Here is a 20,143-nt window from a genome sequence, read left to right as displayed (position 1 = left end):
CTGTTGAAGTGGTATTTTTTTATCGAAATTTCACTGAAATTTCACTGAGACCCTAATTTGGTCATGCAGTCTCGGGAAGGGTTTTACGTGCTAAATCAGTCTATAATGATCATTGGAACAGATCAAAGCATATATATCTACATAATCTATCACATGATGATTTGAGCATTAAACAATCCCCTAGCCACCCAAGGAATAGATCTAGTACAAAAAATAAGATATTACAAGAACAAATTCCTGTAATCAACAATTCATAAATCTAATCAAGGGAAATGGAAGAGAGAATAAGAGATTTACTTACTAGAAGGAAAATCTCTGAGATCCACCCCAGCCCCGCTTGAAATCCATGTTTCAGAGGATACAGCCAAGATGAGCTCTCTCTCTCTCTCTCTCTCTCTCTCTCTCTCTCTCTCCAAAGTAAAATAGAATCTAAAAATCCCTCAAATTTGTAGGTCTTTAACAGCCTCCCTCTATAAAACTGTACATAACATTGGATGGATGGAAAACATAACCCTCACTTATGCCTCGTCCTTTAACATAAATCAATGCCTTTTTTTGTCCAACTAACATAACCTTTAATTAAGAGAAAAAGACTAACTAAACTTAACAAAAAAGAAGCCTCCCTAAGCTAATTTAAGTGTTACATGGGCTCTTTGGTGCGCCATGGCGCCCATGCATGCCTGTCATCGGTGGGCCATGGCTCACGATGCATCATTTGGCGATGGATTTTTTGTGTAAGGAGTGATGTGGTCTAAGTTGGAAGTTGGAAACAATTTTCCAGTTCTTGATGTGATGGTCTATTGCTTATTTTCAAGGAGGTATTTCTTTTCTCTAAATTCAGTTAGAGTCTAATTTGGAGTCTATTCTTTATTTAAGACGGTTTGAAGAAGGCTGAGTTAGAAGTTGGACAGCGTCCTTTTTGTATTGTTTCTTATGTTGTTATGGCCAGCTTGGTCATATTTTCTTTTTCTTCGGTGTTTCCTTAGCGAAATCAGAGGGAGAGAAGGAGGGAGGGAGGGGGGTGGGTTGCGATTAGTGGCACGGGGATGGTTAAGTGCAATGGGAGCAAAGAAGGTATTCTAGATTTCTCAGCATTAAAGCAATCTGTCGTTGGAATTAAGATTGTAGATTCATGTATTTCTCAATCCCTTCCCTCTTTCAATCTTTGTCTTTACTTCCTAATAAAGTCTCTCTTTCAGAAAAAAAAAATGTAGTAATAATTAGCTTTCTCTAATTTGCTTTTTCAACAAAGCCCATGGATGTCTTGTTTGATGGGTGATTTGATATCTGTTTTCTGCTCATGTATGCAGAGGGACTGTGGGGTTTTGGATGGAGAGGGCTTGATAACAGAACTTGAGCATGCACTGCTGAAGCAACGGCCTGTTTGCATGTCAGGTTTGGCATTGAGCAAAACAGAGGAAAGTCGTTTTGAGAGCCACATTCAGCATCGTCTCACTGAGCTCGAAGGTTACTATTTTCCATTATGAACCTTAGTCGTAGTTTTACTTATTTATTGAATAGGTTGTATGAAACATGTTCTCTTTGCATCTCACTGGCTATATTGATTGTCTTTACTTATGTTTTACAATTTTCGTATTGTACTTCTTCCTTATTGACACCAAAGCTTTCTTTTGGATCTTATTCTATTTTATATTGTGGTTTATGATGGTTGCGCTAATAACACCAAAGCTAATAACCAGATGTTGCTCAGGAATGACAACTAATATATGGGGATGTTAATTATAGTAAAGCAGTCGACCCTTTTAGCCCTACATAGAAGTAACATACTTAGATAAATCATCATATATTGTGCAACATATAACTTCTGTATTTACATTTTACTATGAGATTGTATACTAATATACTTCAATGGAAGCACTATATGCTTGGAATCTGGACTCCTTGATGGACGCAAAAGCGATACTCACAATGTAGTAGGAGATTATACATTAATATCCGTGGGAGGCTGCCTGGAATGGTAAGGAGCCTCAAATCTATCTTTAGAGAGATTCTAGAGGCAGTAACAGACTAACGGGGTCATATGCTCTAATATTTTACCATTAAAAGAAAGAAAGAAGGGCCATATGCTGGAATATGTTTGGAGTATTGAAGAGGCTTTTTATTGTCTGCGGATATTGTTGTTATGTAAAGACTAAAGAATCTCACAATTTTGTAATTGTGTAAAGACTATAGAATCTCTTAAAGATGACCGCCCATAATGATATAGAATAGGGAACAGGAGAAGAGAATCCTAAACTCATTTCAATGTTTAATTAATTTAAAAAATACTATGTGATCAAATGACCAAAACACCCGCCAAGTCTCATGATTCGACTGTCTTCAGCACTCCCCCTCAAGCTGATGTGTTTTATGGATCAACTTCAGTTTTTTAATCAAATAATGATGATGATTGGATATGAGAGTTTTTATATGGTGCCCGACCGTCATGTACCATGCTAGTGACACCGCCCTTGATATTTGATCCAACAGCAGACCACTTTTTAAGAGGCTGCTGTTGGATCAAATATCAAGGATGGTACTTCCACCGTACCACCTACAAGGGACTTGACGTTCGTCCACCATATAATTTCTCTGGATATGAAACCCTATGTGGATACTTCTTAGACTTGTTCTATACCAGACATAGTTGGGGTAAATTTTACCATCTTCTATCGTCTCACCTAAAAATGGTAATCTATCTTGATGTAAGTGCGGAGGACTCGATTTTTTAGATAGTTCGATGGCACTCTGATTATCACAATAAAGAACATGTGTTCTTGATCTCAAACTAACTCTTGTGAGAGATTTCTCAGCCATGTAAGTTCTACTGTAGTGTTTGCCATGGACATATATTCTTCCTATGTACTCGATCTGTTTACATTCCTTTGCCTTTTGATGCTCCCTGAGATTAGACAATCATTAAGTAGAATACAAGATTTTGGGAAAATGGGGTTGCGTTGATGGACCTTTGAGATGGGCCCCTGGTACTCCACATGACTGGAAATAAGTATTCTTTGATATTGTCTTGGTAGCACAATAAGAGCTCTTTTGTGTTGAAAGGTTGAACAATGACTAGAGATAGAAAGAGACTGAGTACAAGCACTGCTAACAAAAGGAGAAGTGCTAGGTCTAGATCCATAGAGGACCAAAGGTTTCTCAGTCGGCTTGGCCATTGGGCCACCCCAGCTGACGTTGTGGATGATGCTTGGGAAGAGGTTCACAATTGGAACAAAAGGAGGTTCGAGAGGGCGGTAGAGTAGAGACAAATATGAAAATTGGGAGATTCGGCTTGCAGCAGACGTGCCTTCTGCAACTTGGAATAACACGTCGCTTGCTGGAGGTGATGGAAATATTGGAGCGAGGTGAACAGCGAGGTGGGCATTCGAAGTTCGGTCTCAGGGGCTGTAGGGTCTTGATGGTGGTGGTTTTGGTTGGAACTGAGTCTGTGATGGAGGCTTCTGGTGCCCAGATAGAGCACTTGAAGGTCTGATAGGGAAGTTTTATTCAGCAGGGGAGGATCCTTTAGAGATGCGATCTCCGGTGGAAGACCGACAAAGGGTGTCGATTCTGGTGCGGGCAGGGGCAAGATGTCGTCCTACACTTGGTGCATGAGCTGCCAGCTCCTTTGTTGGAAGCTAAGAGTCTTGAGAGGTGGCTCGTGCAGTCTAGCATTCGAGGCCAGGTAGCAGTGGTGGGCGTTAGTCCTCGGTCCGGAAGTGATGGGGGCAGAAGAGTGCTCATATGAGCTGCTTCAGAAGCCAGGATGTGAATTTTCTTCTATGAATATGTGGAGCAAGTTCTATGGGGTTCTGACAAGAACAAATTTGTGGAAGATCCGTGGAATGCTGACTAACGCTTGGTCGGTGGTGACTTTCTCTAGAATAGGAGGAATACTTGGGGAAGCTGTTTCTCTGGATTCCTCTTGCTACAAGGCTTCGGCCGGAAGATTGCGAGACTCTGTGTTAAGGTCTCAAAGTCCCTTTACTTGGATGTTGACATCAAAGGATCGACCTTCTGCTGGTGGCATTGGTTAAAGGACCCGCAAGATAAGGTGTCTGGGGTTTGAAGAGGTTCGTGAGGAGGGGTTCGAGCGTGTTTCTTGGTGCTGGTGGTGGCTTCAGTGATTGAGTCTGAAGCTATTGTTTTTCTCGTGGAGAGCAAGGGTCCGGAGTTCAGGGATGATTACATGGCTGGAGAGATGGCGAGTCCTGTGAGTTGCGCTATCACTCAGCGTCAGGTGGAGGGTTCTCTCTGCTATGATGAGAGAGGTAGAGTTGCGTCACCGAGGCAACCACAACTCTTGGGTGTCCTGTGTTGACTAGAGCAGCTGATGTGTCGGTCAGTCCAGTGTTTGTGCCGAGGCGGGGAGGCAAACTGTTTTTTTTTGCTGCTGTTTTGTTAGGCATCGCCTATGCTAACTGGACCGAGTAATGAGACACGACAACAATCGACTTCTGTCCACTTAGGCTATATAGGTCACTTTCTTCTGGCCCTCCTCTCTCTAATGGTTGTGGATGGAGCTCTAGGCGTCCTATTTGTGGTGGCTCGGGAGAGATGCACAAGGGTTTTTGGTGGGTCGGGCGGATCATGTCATGGGGATTTCCCTGGTCGTTTTCAGTCTCTAGGCGAGTCTAAGGTTGAGGCAACTCACCGTGTTGGACACGGTGTTGAGTTGAACGGAGGAGAGTTAGAGCCAAGTCTAAATGTGGTCTGCTCGTCTACGACTCAGCCATATGATTCAAAAAGGCCCATTGAGGGGTGATTTGGAGCAGCTGGATGGTGACTCCACTACTTGGGTTTCAAGTGATGTCCTTGTCTACCCTTCCTCGATGTCTTCTCCTTCGGCTGGTGGTAGCTCCTTAATGACGAAAGTTGTTGCTTCTTCCTCAAACGGGAGTCTTATCAGAGTGCCCCCAGTGTCAATTGTGATCCGTGGAGTGCCATGCTTCAACTATTTGCAGTGCCCATTTCCATCTAGAGTAGATGCAAAGATTAAGATATGGACATAATAAGCTGTGGTTTTCTTGTCGATTGTTCTTTTTGCCTTTTTACTTCCAGAGGGTGCACCTATTAGTGCACCTATTAGTCTAGTACTAGTAGATAGAATGAACAAATACAATGGATGATAAATCTATTCTTACAAAATCCACCCTTCACACACATGGCATGATCAACAAATGCAATGGATGATGAATTGGTGACCGGTAGATAGGATAGTGCTTATAATCAAGTATTATTTCCCATTATAAGCTGCTGTTTTCTCTTTCTTTGCTGGGGACATCTCATTCTGTTTTGCAGATGCCTTGTATTCTAACATTATATAGGACCCTGGGGACATCTTTGCTGGGGACATCTCACTGCTTCAACTATTTGCAGTGCCCATTTCCATCTAGAGTAGATGCAAAGATTAAGATATGGACATAATAAGCTGTGGTTTTCTTGTCGATTGTTCTTTTTGCCTTTTTACTTCCAGAGGGTGCACCTATTAGTCTAGTACTAGTAGATAGAATGAACAAATACAATGGATGATAAATCTATTCTCCATATAAAATCCACCCTTCACACACATGGCATGATCAACAAATGCAATGGATTATGAATTGGTGACCGGTAGATAGGATAGTGCTTATAATCAAGTATTATTTCCCATTATAAGCTGCTGTTTTCTCTTTCTTTGCTGGGGACATCTCATTCTGTTGTGCAGATGCCTTGTATTCTAGCATTATATAGGACCCTGACGGACAAATGTGCTCGGCGCAGACGCGGGTCGAGCTACGCGGTTAGCTCGCTGGGGATGCCGGGGGCAATGTGCCCGGCTGGAGTTTTCCCCGGAAGGAAAATTTGATTTTCGGATTTACATTGAAGAGTATTTCGGTAAATGTCTTCATGTAGTGGCATTGATATATAAGCCACATGTTAGGGTTACGGGATGAGAGCTTTTTTTTTTTCCTAGCCAAGAAGAAAAGAGTTTGTAACCCTAAACCGAAATTGTGAAAATCTTCCCCCGTGGACGTAGGCACTGCCGAACCACGTAAATCTTGTGTGATTGTGTTCTTGCATCGTTTCTTGACGTTTTTGCTACACATCGGGTTCGATCCATGGTCGGGGATGTATTTCTCCTTTTTTCTACACATTCTAAGCACTTTCTTTTTCATTGTACTCTCACGCTTATCGTTCGAATTGTTATTGCTCACAAAAAAAAAAAAAACACATCTCATTCTAAGCACTTTTTTTTCGTATTGTATTGTCACGCTTATCTCCTGAATTATTGTTGTCGCTCAAACTTAAAAAAACACATAAGTGAGCAGCAAAAGGCAACCCAATAAGATGTAATGCTGGGACGCTTCCTGTCTCCTACCTAGGTTTACCCTTAGGGTTTGGCGTACCGTCGGCTGCCCAATGGGACCCGGTAGTAGAAAGAATTGAGACGGAACTAGCAACGTGGAAGAAGAAGTACATCTCTCTTGGGGGGAGAATAACATTAATAAAAGCGTCACTCTCTAACATGCTGGTGTATTTCATGTCTTTGTTCAAAATTCCGGTCAAGGTAGCATTGACAATCGAAAGACTGCAGCGGAATTTCCTATGGGATGGATATGGTAAGTCAAAGAAGATGAGGCATCTAATTAGTTGGGAGAAGGTCACACAATCCAAATGGAATGGAGGCCTGGGTATTGGCAAACTCAAAGTGCGGAATAAATCATTACTTGGAAAATGGCTATGGAGGTATGGTATCGAGAAGTCGGCACTATGGCAACGGATTACAGGATTGAAATATAGATCTGAATGGGGGATTGGAACATTAAGAAGCCATCGGGAGGGAAGGGATCGGGAGCTTGGAAATATATCTGTTCTGTTAAAGAAGAATTTGAGCAAAAAATACACGACAAAGTGGGTAAAGGTACGAATGTACGTTTCTGGTTAGATCACTGGTGTGGTCAGTCATTGCTAAACATGGAATTTCCAAGGCTATTCAGAATTGCCTTATTCCCTGAAGCAACGGTTGCTGATTACCTAGTTAGAGCGGGTCAGGGAGGCAGAGGCTTTTGGGATATTCGCTTGCGTCGGAACCTTAAGGAGGAGGAAATCCAAGACCTACAGAGGTTTCTATCGATTGTAGAGTCGACATATTGCTCACAATTTAAGGAAGATGAATGAATCTGGATCCCGGCATTCAATGGGGATTTCACAGCAAAGTCTTTCTTCACGGTTTTAAATGCTGGGCATCAATCCCCAATGAGGTGTATCTGGAAATCTCTAGCTCCCCCGAGGGTGGTGGCTTTTGGGTGGACTTTGATACATAGGAAAATCAACACCTGTGATCGCTTAAAGAAAAGACAATTCAGTCTAGCAAATATGTGCGTTCTTTGCCAGCAAGATGAGGAAACTTGGATCACCTCATGCTGCATTGTCCATATTCATCTCATCCGTGGGTAAGAGCGATTGGAGCCTTCAGGATTTCTTGGGTTTGCCCTGCGTCTATTAGCTCCCTCTTCCTCGGATGGCGCTCGGGTCCTTTCAGTGACATGGGACGAAAGCTTTGGGCAACCTTTCCGTATGCCATAGTTTGGAATATCTGGAAGGAATGCAGCAAACAAATTTTTGAGGAAAAAAGTAGAACTTCTAGTTGATTGGCATTGGACATCAAAGTGGAACTGGTCTCATGGACAAAGTCTAAGAAACAAATTCCTTATGAGATGGGAGATCTTATAAGGAACTAGTGGTCGGTTATATGGCACAGAACCAAGCCTAAACCCAAATGGATGCCTCCACCAATGGGGTGGCTGAAACTTAATTTTGATGGATGCTCCCTTGGCAATCCAGGAAAGGCCGGGATAGGGGGAGTCATTAGAAATTCTTCGGCTTCGACGGTTATGACGTATTCTGGACCATCTGGTATTTGTGATGCTAACAAGGCGGAAATCAGAGCCTTGCTATTCGGATTGTGGTGGGCTTTTGAGCACAACCAGCGACCCTTAATAGTGGAAGGTGACTCCACAAACGTGGTAGCTTGGGCCTCTGAGTTATCAAAGGGTCCTTGAAAATTGCAGGAAGTTGTTGCGGAAATATTGGATCTGATACGGGTACTCGATCCGAGTATTGAACATTGTAGGCGATCGACGAATGAAGTGGCTGATAGCCTAGCTAAGGCTGGAGCAAACAGGGAAGATTTTGAAATAATATCATATTTGTAATCATTCCTCTTACCTAGGGAAGGAGCGAGTAGTTCGGATTAACGAACTGTCACATTCTACTTTTTGCTTATTGTATTAGCCTCGGGAATGCCCGGGTTTCCAATGAATATTTTGTAAAAGCAGGCTGGGACTTCTGGTCTCAAATGCTTATTCAATATTAATGGAATACGTCACTTTTGAAAAAAAAGGGAACCAAATAGAGAGTTGGGTTTGGGAAGGTAATCCATGTCAAGGCAGTTTTGGGATTGCTTTATGGTGGTCTATTGTTTACTACCGATGGAGTATTCCTGTGGCATTTAAGGGTCTATAAATTCATTTCCACAATCCAGCCATTGTTAATCACTGGATGATACATATTCATGTTGGCCCTTGCTTCCTTTAGTTAGATCTTTCGCAATATCGTTGCATGCCATGAACTTTAATTTAGTGGTGGAGTATTTGACTACACACAAAGACTAGGCTTCTAATATCCGTAGTGCATAAAATCATTTGAAAGGCTAGCTAATCAAATGGTTTTAGATCCTAAATGGCTTAGAAAGAGATACCATCCCCGCAGTTCTTTCCCTGGTTTATATATATATAGTTTTTTAAAGAAAAAACCCAGAATTTATCTAGGAACCCGTGACAATAACTTAAATTTTATTGATATTAAGTAAAAGATACCAGAGGTGGACATGCCACCTTGCCTCAAAACCCCAAAAACAGGAAAGAAATCACTTAGACTGAAATTAGAATTCCCAATACATCACACTGTAAACCCCCCTTGTAGAACTAGGGTGATCTTTCCATTCCCGTAAGACCTTATTACATTTCATATCATAGGCGAAATTAGCAAGAGAATTTGCTACATGGTTTCCTTATCTATATTGATGGGTAAATCTTGGCTTGATCTCAACAATGAGACCTTTAAATCTTGCCAATAATAACCTATAGACCATGGAGGCTCTTTTATTGGCATTGATCATCTCAATCTAAAACTTACTAATCCAAACCTCAGAGAAACCCCAGGAATTAAATATCTAAGGTCATCTAAAATGTCTCCCAATACAGCCTGCAAGTTAGTACCAACTTCATAAAAATGAGAAAAAGCAAAGATAAATCTTAACTATATGATCTCTAAAGATACCTCCACCACGATGAATTGTCTTGTGACGCACCATCTGTGTTTAATTTTATTTCCAATCTCTTTGGCTTCAGCCATAAACTTCTAATATTGTAGGATTCATATCCTTCTTTGCAATTATATCAAGTTACCAAGACCCAACAAATCCCAGTAGGAGCACTCTGAAGATGGAGAAACAGACCTTGCAAGCATGTTGCCCCGAGCCGTAATTTCTTTAACAATTATATTGGAAGTTTTAGAAGCACCTTTCATATGCCGCTTAGATATCTCCTTCCAAAATTTCCAGCTGATGAGGGTTGGAATAACCTTCAGTAAGAAGTCAAACGTTGAATTTTTCCTCTTAGATAACTTAAACCATCGAAGGAGCCTTGCGTTGATTTGTTGATTTTGAATAAGAGAAACATTTAATATATTTGCAAAATGACTCCATACATCTCTTCTTAAATCTCTCTCAACAAACAAAAGATCAAAGTCTTCTTCCTTCACCTCCTCACAACAATTACATTTAGATTTAATAGGAATAAACATATCCTTAATCCCACGGTCCACAAGAATTCCTCTTATAAAGATTCTTCTTTGAAGGCAAATTACCTTAATTGGCAAGTGCTTCAATATATATATATATATATATATATATATATAGCAGAAGAGAAAAGGAGAGAATTTTTTGAATTTCTCCCAAAATTCTATGAGAATTACACATTAGTTTTTTTTGACTTTTTTCAACAAAGGCACCCATTCAACCGACATATTTTCAATCCTACCACCTTTTTGCTTTTTAACAAAGGCACTCATTGAAGCCACATAATTTCAATCCTACCCCCCTCCTTTATGCTTTTTTAATTAAAAATCTATAGGGTGATCTTAACCATCCGATTGAAGAGGAACAACATATTATGGAAACATCTATAGATTGGAGGGCTAGGATCAGGCTATGGAAATGATTTTTGGGGCACAACCTATTTATGTTGTGTTCCATCACATGGATGGTTTGGGTCAACCTATGATGTGTCCGTACAGTTCTTTGTCAGCCCGTGCATCGCACGATGTTTTTTACTAGTATATATATATATATATATATATATATATATATATATAGAGAGAGAGAGAGAGAGAGAGAGAGAGAGAGAGAGAGAGAGAGAGAGAGAGAGAGAGAGAGTTGCTGCGCTCGAGCACAGAAACAGGGTGGGGCCACATTTTGGGTGGGATCCAAAGCATTCATTTGATGGACCCTTTCATGGGTAGGGTGTCCACCAAAAATCAGCTCCATTGGATCACCTTAGGGTGTCCATTTGTGGGCAAAAAATGGACAGATTTGTGGACAAACAGTATCTGTCCATTTTTGGCCCCACAAATGGACACCCATTGGTGATCCGATGGAGCTGATTTTTGGTAGGCCCCTCATCCATGATGGGGCCATCCAAATGAATGGTTGGGATGATCCTATGGAGCTGATTTTTTGTGGACACCCTATCTATGTGAGGGCCAATCAAATGAATGGTTTGGATCACCCAAACAATATGCCCTCCACTGTATTTTAAGCTAGTGTGTAGATAACATATCTAAACTTGTGTGTAGAAACTGTTTTCTATATATATATATATATATAGTCAGTCAGTTAGTTCGACGGAGGTGGAGCAATCTTCTTATTTCTACTTCTGATTTTATAGTGCAATTAAAAGAAGAACTCTGCCATTTACATATGATCTTAGTGTGTTCCGTGTGGTTAATTGATGGTGTGGTTTTTGCCTTTTGTTTATAAAGTGCCCAGTTCTACTTACATTCTGATATTTCAACCACATTTTAATGCCTGGTTCATTGATTCTTTCCCTAGAGCGAATTGCAACACTTGAAGAATAAAGTTGTTTCTTTGTGTTTTCTTTTCATGATAGCTTAAAGCTATATATTACCAAAGGAAGCTTGATTATGTTGCCAGCTCTTGTTATCTCATTTTTTTTTCCAGAGCTGATATTAATTAAATAATGAATCAGAGTTGCCTTCGAGTAGAGGCGAGGACTTACAAATGAAGTGTTTGCTTGAGCTATATGGGCTAAAGGTAACATTATAGTCAATACTTTGAAATTTCAGTTAATCATATGTTCATTTGCATAACAAGGCTATGTTTGTCATTATCAAGCATCAAAACTTGCTAGCTTTCTGAAGCACTGATTTGCTATTAGTTAGTTAAACTTTTGTTTTTACCTATTCTATTTCCTTTGCTTTTCTGTTACTCCCATTTCATTTGAATTTATAAGTTGGTTAAGTGAAAATTCCTCGTGGTTATTTCCTTGATAGTGATTGTTGTAAGCTATGTATGACAATACTAATTGAACCTTGGGCAGAATATCCACTTATTGATTGAAAAATGCGAGAACATCAGTGCTCGAATGATCATGCTGAGAGAAGTTATTTTTTGTTTTACTTGTATCTTGGGTCACATGGCCTTTTTATTTGTTTTGTCCACTTATTCTATTGTCTTCAGTAAGTTACTTTTGTAATTTGTTAATGAATTATCTTATAAAAGACTAGTGTGAAGGGAGGATAATTGAGTTTTAAGTCTTTTCCATTAGTATATTGTTCTCCCTCTTATTCTTTTTTTTTTCTCTTTAACTCGAAACTAGAGCAGAGTCAAACCCCAGCTTCCAGTGATAGGTGATCAGACTTCCTTGTTGCCCATGAGCGCACGAAACACATTGAGGTAGATTGTCATTTTATTCGTCAGATAATCCGGAAAGGAGAAATATGCACTGTGTTTACTCCTTCAGTGGACCAGCTAGCTGATATGTTTACAAAGCCATTAAGCAAGGCTAAATTGAGTGATATTTGTAACAAGCTAGGAATGTATGATATATACATTCCAGCTTGAGCGGGAATGTTAGAATATGTAATATGCCTAAGGGCATAATTGACTTTTTACTCTATATTCCTTTAGTATAAATACATGAGTGAGGGGGAGATCTCTCCAACTCATTCATTCTTCTCCACCTCTTTCTCTCAACACCCTTAAAACTTTAGATCACTCCTAATAGTGTTTTACATAAAGAAAGTATAATATATATGTACTTAGGGCATAAAATCTTAAAAAGAAAGATCAAAACAAGGTTCTTGATTTAAAAGAAAATCAAATAATCAAGAAAATATAACTAGAAACCCTAATTAGACCAAATCAAGATCAAAGAAAAGCAAATACACCCAATTCGAACAATAAATACAAAAAATAGGATTTTCACGCACTTACTCGAAGACGAAAATCAATCCGAAGATCAAACCATGTAATCTGTACAAGTTTGCTTTCCGATTGATACATAGAGCATTCCCTCTCATTTCACATTCAAATCCTAAGGCAAGTGATTGTTGACTCATATAATAATGGTTTCAAAAATGATTTTAATATTATAATTCTATTTCATATGATGATGTTCTTGTCTTCCATTGCCTATAATTTCGAACTGCTAAAATAACTGTTGGAAATAACTGTCTTGTGATATTGGATTTATTGGCCGTATACTTTAGTATACAAGGAATTTGCTTGCTGTATATTTATGTACGATGATTTGGCCGTATACTTCGGTATACGAGGAGTTTACTTGTCGTATACTTATACGATGATTTGGCCATATACTTCAGTATACGAGGAGTTTGCTTGTCGTATACTTATATACGATGATTTGGCCATAAGCTTCGGTATACGAGGAGTTTGCTTGACATATATTTACATACGATGATTTGGCTGTATACTTTGGTATACTAGGAGTTTGCTGGCCGTATATTTACATATACAATGACTAGGATTTGTGTTATATTTCTGCATGTGTCATGAATGGTGATATTTCTTTTATTTGCAGTCATATTGTTACTCTTGTTATTATATCTATCAATTAACTGTCTTGCCAATGTTGGTTCATTGTTCATAAGAGATGTTATTATAATATAAACTCATTTTTGTTTACTCTTATTGTGTGAGCCAGTAAAGGATCTTGCTATTGACTCAGTTACCTCCCTACAGGTTTTGTAGCTGAAGAGGTCGGAGCATTTGCAAATGAACACACATAATCAACACCTTAGGATGCAGATGAGCAATCGTAGGATTTTGGAATGACGCATGTCGTCATATCCAGTAGTTGTTTTTACTTTATTTGTCAGACACTGAGTTTTAGTTTCATGGGTTGGTTATAATTATATTAGTGGAGGTTTTTTTAGACATGATGTAGTCGGTAGTTTATAAATTTCAAAAAGAAATATAATTAGTATTTTATAGTTGTTAGTCAGCTTCTTTCCCTTTGGGGTAGTGATTCGGATTTTGGGATTTTGGAAAAAGGAAAAAAAAAAATTGTCTAAAAATTTGCCCCAAATCTGGGTCGTTACAGAGGAACTCCAGAGTCTTTGACGGCACCGCTAAAGTTTTGCACTTTTTATTCATTAAGGTGATTGCATTGTCTATTGCTTTGGTGCGAGTCCTTCTCGCCTTTCGGTTCGTTTCTGTTTTCGATCTTTGGGAGAGTTGGAAGGGGATATGTTTCAGTGTGGAAAAGCACCCTCAGATTGTTCAATTTTTTTTTTTGGAAGTTAACAGAAATATTATTAAAAATAAGCGAGGGGACAAGATGTCCCAGTACAAAGGTGTTTTAAGCTATACAACAGATCAACTCCTGCAAGAAGGCCATAGCCTCTGAAAATATTACATTGGCAGACATTAAGCTTAACTTTGATGGATCTAGCTTGGGGAATCCCGGCCCAGCTGGTATTGCAGGTATTCTTAGAGACTCTAGTGGAAGTGTTATTTGGGCCTTCTCTGGTCCTATTGCGGTAGCATATGCGAGTGAAGTGGAGGTTAGAGCTGTATGCCAAGGTATAAAGTACTTGGATGCTCTTCAATTGAATCAGGTAATTGTGGAAGGTGATGCTAATAATGTTATCAAGTGGCTTTGCTGATCGGTTGCCCCTCCGTGGAGATTTGCCTTCTTATTTGATGAGATTTTTGACCGGCTGCACGGGTCGTCTATTATTTTCAAATTTTGAGGGCGAGCCTTGGCGCAACGGCAAGGTTACTCCATTGTGACCTGGTGGTCACGGGTTCGAGTCACGGAAACAGCCTCTCTGCAAAGGAGTTGTAAGGCTGCGTACATGTAGCCCTCCCCAGACCCCGCAATGGCAGGAGCATCGTGCACTAGGCTGCCCATTTTTAGAAGATCCGCTAGCAGTGTGGCAGATAAGTTTTCTAGGGAGGGAGTAGAGAAATTAGGTTTGTAGAGCTTTGATTTTCTTCCTCGATATTTTCTTTTCTCATGTATCTTTCTATTTCTCTGTTTTTGGCTTGTTGTATTCTATGGTGGACCACCTTGGTCTTCCTTTTTATCATATGATGAATTTGATACCATTCAAAAATAAATAAAAAATAGTGAAAGATATTTTTAATTTGAGATTTGTCAGTTGTCCAAACATTGTAGATGATGTGACTGCAAGATAAACGAGCGAAAAAGGGAGAATTAAAATTGCCTGAAGTCACTGCCAATCTTTGAAAAAACGTGTGGAAAACTGATTCTCCCATGCTATTTTGACGAGATTTGGAGAATCGCGCTCTGCGGATCATGTTTGCCGAACACGGTTTTTTGTTTTCCTCATTCACCACCCAGACAAACGAAAGAATTATGACGGAGAATTGTTGCTGAATGCAACCCTAGTTGCTATAAAAATTTGATTACCATTCACATTGTTATGCGCTCTGATGCGTGGGGTGCTCTCTGATTGTTTCTGTGTTGGAATATTGATAATATTGAGCTGCTTGGGTTTATTTTATAAAAACTTGAGATGAAGAGTCTAACATCTTTAAGATCTTTCACAAAATAATTCAAAATCAGTTCAAGAGCAATATCATATTGGGAGTGAGTGTACTTCAAATGTCCTCTAGAATTATTTATTGGTCATCTACTTAAGGTCACTAGATCGCTCCTTCTATGAATGAATGTCCCAAAATATACTGAGATGCAGTTCTCCTAACTGTATCCCATGTTTTTAATGCTCTATCTCTTCTAAGTTATTAAACATCACGATCCATTGTTTACAATTTTCTGTCTAGTGTTTGGATGGGTTTTCTTTGCTCTTGGCAATGGTACATATAGATTAGGAGTTCTAAGTATTAAATGTACATTCCATGGTTATTCTAGTTCCCAATTGGGTACATCTGTTACTGTCCAAAGACAAGAAAACTGTTTCATGAGTGTTTTCCTTGTTTTTCATCTCTTGGAAAAACTTTCACCGCTCCAAATTCTGAAAGCAACTGTACTTCATTTTGTGTTCCTCTTCAAATGATTTCTGATATTGATGTCAGAACCCTAAGTCTCTGTTTGGATGCCCTATATCTTGGCTGTTCTAGGGATTTGCATGGGTTTTAAAACCATGTCAGCAAAATGCATCATTTAGATGCCAAACAAAGACTGCAACGCAGGAAGATTACCTGGTATGTCAGACAATGGTCAGGTGATTTGGTTTTCCTGTTGCTTCCCTGCAAAAGACCACAAAATCAGAGATTTTTAGGCAAATCCTGGGGATTCACCATCTCTCTCTCTCTCTCTCTCTCTCTCTCTCTCTCTCTCTCTCTCACACACACACACACACACACACACACACACACACAGAGGGCAATGCTCATTTTCTTCGAGCCCCTATAGAGATTGGCCGATGAACCAAAAGCTTCTGATGCTCTGGCGATCTGGATGGATCGCCACCTTGGTTTCTTTCGTGTGGCAGATACTCCTTTCCCCTCCTCTGGAGCGGAAAGGAAGTTACTCTATTGTTGATTTCGCCGATTGATGCATGGCCTTTCTTCACGTGATTGCTGTTGCAATTCCGGGAACATGATTCATTGTTTGCTTTCAGATTTGGGTTTGTTAGATTAGAGGAATGTGAAAGGCTATTTGATTGATGGTCCAGAGAAATCGACGAAGGTGATGGGAGGATCTCTGGTGTTATTTGATATAATTTGATCAATGATTAGAATTTATTGAGGTTTAATGTGTTAATTTGAAAGAAATATAATTTTTTTAATTTTTTGAGAAACTATCAGTAAATTTTCAGAATTTCTGCTGATCGTAATTTTGGAGCAGCAACTGTGATGTCCATGTTTTTGTCTTTTGCTTTAATTTTCTCTTGTGGTGATTACTAAAATTATGGCATGTTTTCCTTCATCATCTAAATCACAGGCTAAAAAGGACATACCATTGGGGTGGATTTCTCTATTTTACGTAACTTTATTTTTATTTATCACTTCTGTTTGAGACTTTTTATAATTTTATTTCTCAAATTTTTATCTAGATTTTTTGTTGTTGAAATAAGCAATTCTTTCCTATCCTGTCATATGTTGTCCTTTGTATTGATCTGTCCTTGTAAGCAACAATATTTTTTGTACCAGCTAGCAGGATTACAAAGGAAGGTGCGCTCTGATGTGAGTTCAGAATATTGGCTTCGTGAGAAATGTGCATATCCTGATAGACAACTTTTTGACTGGGGAATGATGCGGCTGCCCTTAATGCTGTATGGTTTGGGGGATTATTTCGCGGGACCCGATGATTGGCAGCGCAAGAAAAGGGACGCAGAGGTTTTTAGTAACATTTTCAATAGGTTTTTTTATTCTGAATTATTCCAAAAATTCACATATTGAATCTTATTAGCCCATTCTTTGTTTACTTTTGCTCTGTTTCTGATGTTAAGAATCTTCTTGTTGCAGAGGCTGTCAAGGTTAGAAGACGAGGAAAAGAACCGCATGGAAACCAGAAAGAGGAAATTTTTTGCAGAAATTCTTAATGCAGCACGTGAGTTTCAATTGCAAGGACAAGCTGCTTTGAAACGCAGAAAACAGAGGAATGATGGGATCCAGGTGTGACTTCTTTTTCCTTGTACACATTATTGGGTTATGTCATCAATTGAATTGTAACATTATTGGGTTATGTCATCAATTGAATTGTAAATCTTAAACATCTCGTCCTTCAATTTTTTCATTCGTGTGATGGTTGTGAGTGACTATTTAAATATAACTTGACATGGTGTGGATGTTGTGTTTTATTCAGTCAGATCACAAACAAGGTTTGAAATTTCGGTCGAAATTCGGTTAAAAAAACAATTTTCGTTAATTGCCGAAATTTCGGAAATTTTGGCATATAAATGTAAATTTTGGGAAGGAAATTTAAAAAATTACATACGCCAACATTTCTGAAATTCCAAAATTTCGGAAATTTCGGCCGACACTGAATTAATGTACTTTCGGTGTCGGCCTAGCCGAAATCCGAAATTTCGGTATTTCGGCCGAAATTTAAAACCATGATCACAAACTCTCGTCTTTCCCCATATATAAGGGTTTCTAATCAAAGTTCTGATATCCTACAGGCTTGGCATGCAAGACAAAGGCAACGCGCTACACGGGCTGAAAAGCTGAGGTTCCAAGCATTGAAAGCCGATGATCAAGAAGCATACATGCGGATGGTTGAAGAGAGCAAGAATGAACGTTTAACTATGCTTCTTCAGAAAACCAATGACCTTCTTGTTGGTCTTGGAGCAGCTGTGCAGAGGCAAAAAGATGCACAGCACACTGATGGCATTGAGACTTTGAAATTCCCAAAAGCTGAAAATCCATCACAATTATCGCTTTCTAATAAAACAACTCCTGTGGATTTGCTTCCAGATGAAGATATGGATGTGGATGCTATCAATTCTGATCAGCATGTCAAGGCTAGTGATTTACTTGAAGGCCAGCGACAATATAACTCTGCTATTCATTCAATTCAGGAAAAGGTAAAGATCAGAGCCTCAAAATATGCTGCCTTTATTTTCTTGGCCTTCACTTTGTTGTTGGAGTATGAATTACTCTTACTTTTAGTGTATATCAATTTAGAGTTAAGCATGCTTGCTTGGAGATACTGGATTTTGTTAGTAAACTCCACATTTGGTTAAGCTTTTAAGTTCTCACTTATTCATATGGCATCTTCTCTTAGGTGAGAAACTTGGCTCTCTGCAATGACTGGATGAGGTCATGAGGGGTATCTAATCAAGATCTTTATTTCTATAACCGTATCTTGGTTAAGAGTTATCAAAAGATACTGAATTACGTTACAGCACTTTGTAAACTCCGCATTTCTTTAATGTTTTTTTCACGACATGACATTTTCTGCGGGTGAATATTGTGTTTCTGTTGTCCATTGTGGACTTGAAATGGAATAAATTTTCATCATTTTTCAATCTCTGGCAATATGCTGAGCTCAAAATCTGTTTGCATCTAGCTAGGACATTCGGCTGCTGCTTCTGCCAAGCTTGATGTGTTTGGCGTCAGCTGCATCTGCTTATGCCTAGCTATATGTGACCAGGGTCATTTGGAATCAGCTTTTGTTACGTGACATATGGGGAATGCTTTTGTTATCTCACAAAATTAATACTAGTAACATAAATACATCACCTTTTCTTTTGTTTCATATCGGAATTGCAGCATTGATGCAGGCACTTAGCAGAATTATTTGTTTGATTTATGTTGCAAACACAAAGCTTTCTTTAACATTGCTACCAAATCATTCATCAAAACCCAAATGTTCCTTTTTTTGACACGTGAATTTTGGGCGATCTAGGTCCACCTGCATTTGTTCTGTTTCCAGATCTATTACGATCTGTAGTATTTCAGTAACTGAATTTACACTAGTATATGGAATCTTAAATGAATTCTGAATTCAATAGGTGACTGAGCAACCAGCCATGCTCCAAGGTGGAGAATTGAGGCCTTACCAGTTGGAAGGACTCCAGTGGATGCTTTCTTTGTTCAACAACAATCTGAATGGCATTTTGGCTGATGAGATGGGGTTAGGGAAGACCATTCAAACAATAGCATTGATTGCATATCTAATGGAGAATAAGGGCGTAAGTGGTCCCCACTTGATTGTTGCTCCGAAAGCTGTATTGCCAAATTGGGTTCATGAATTCTCAACTTGGGCTCCTAGGTATGCTGGGTATTTCTTTTAAAATATGCAAATTTTTTTATACTTATCATCTTTATCATGTTCCCAATTCACTTTTAATGTTCATTTTGGTCTAGTATTGTGGCCATTCTATATGATGGGCGTTTAGAGGAAAGAAAAGTGATGAGGGAAGACTATTATGGAGAGGGGAAATTTAATGTGATAATCACCCACTATGATCTTATCATGCGAGACAAAGCATTTCTAAAGAAAATTCATTGGCAGTACATGATTGTTGATGAAGGGCATCGATTGAAAAACAGTGAATGTGCTCTTGCAAAAGCAATTGAGAGGTATGCTACTTGCCGATTATCTCTTTGATAGTGTAGTCACATTTTCTGATGCTGTATGTTCCATTGATTAGTTTTGAAATATTCTTTCTCCACATATTCTGTAGGATTTGGTAAATATTTTTTTCTAATGGCCCTTTGAATGGTATTTACATCCATGTCATCTTTTCTACTCGTTGATCATCTCCTTTGCTAAGAAGACATTTGTGCGTGGGTTGTCTAATGTTTGTTTCATTGCCTTTCACCTTTTTTTGATGGGCGAAAAAATGGCGGCATAGACAAATGAAAGTGTTATTTCACTTTGATTGTCAAATGTAACTTTACAAGCCCCTATTAGCCATGCATTATTTTAGTGGTGTCGTGGATCCATTTGATAAGATCAAATTTGGCTGCGTAACCTAATTATCTTCTTTATAATCTTCTATACGAATTATGATAATGTGTCTTTTCTTTTTTATTGTATTGATTTTGTTTGCAAGTAATGTGGTTAAAACAGCTAAAATAGGTCAGTGGACCAACTCCCCTAGGCAGTTAAGGGGTCGC

General features: G+C 39.1%; 1 protein-coding gene across 1 annotated transcript in view; it reads left to right on the top strand.

The window, feature by feature from the left end:
• ATCHR12 (SNF2/Brahma-type chromatin-remodeling protein CHR12) overlaps positions 1-20,143 on the top strand; it is a 59,787-nt gene that overhangs the window by 13,372 nt on the left and 26,272 nt on the right. The window contains exons 2-8 of the mRNA XM_077390874.1: positions 1,311-1,467; positions 11,310-11,374; positions 16,727-16,912; positions 17,042-17,191; positions 17,698-18,102; positions 19,033-19,292; positions 19,388-19,603. Of these exons, the coding sequence (XP_077246989.1) occupies positions 1,311-1,467; positions 11,310-11,374; positions 16,727-16,912; positions 17,042-17,191; positions 17,698-18,102; positions 19,033-19,292; positions 19,388-19,603 (1,439 nt within the window). The remainder of the gene's footprint in view (positions 1-1,310; positions 1,468-11,309; positions 11,375-16,726; positions 16,913-17,041; positions 17,192-17,697; positions 18,103-19,032; positions 19,293-19,387; positions 19,604-20,143) is intronic.

The sequence above is a fragment of the Tasmannia lanceolata genome, unplaced genomic scaffold, assembly GCF_043159265.1.
Source record: "Tasmannia lanceolata isolate RefF3 unplaced genomic scaffold, GAP_Taslan_0.1 ptg000002l, whole genome shotgun sequence".
NCBI classification, from domain to species: Eukaryota; Viridiplantae; Streptophyta; class Magnoliopsida; order Canellales; family Winteraceae; genus Tasmannia; species Tasmannia lanceolata.
Note: the sequence above shows the minus strand (reverse complement) of the source record. Positions and strands in the feature narration are given on the sequence as shown.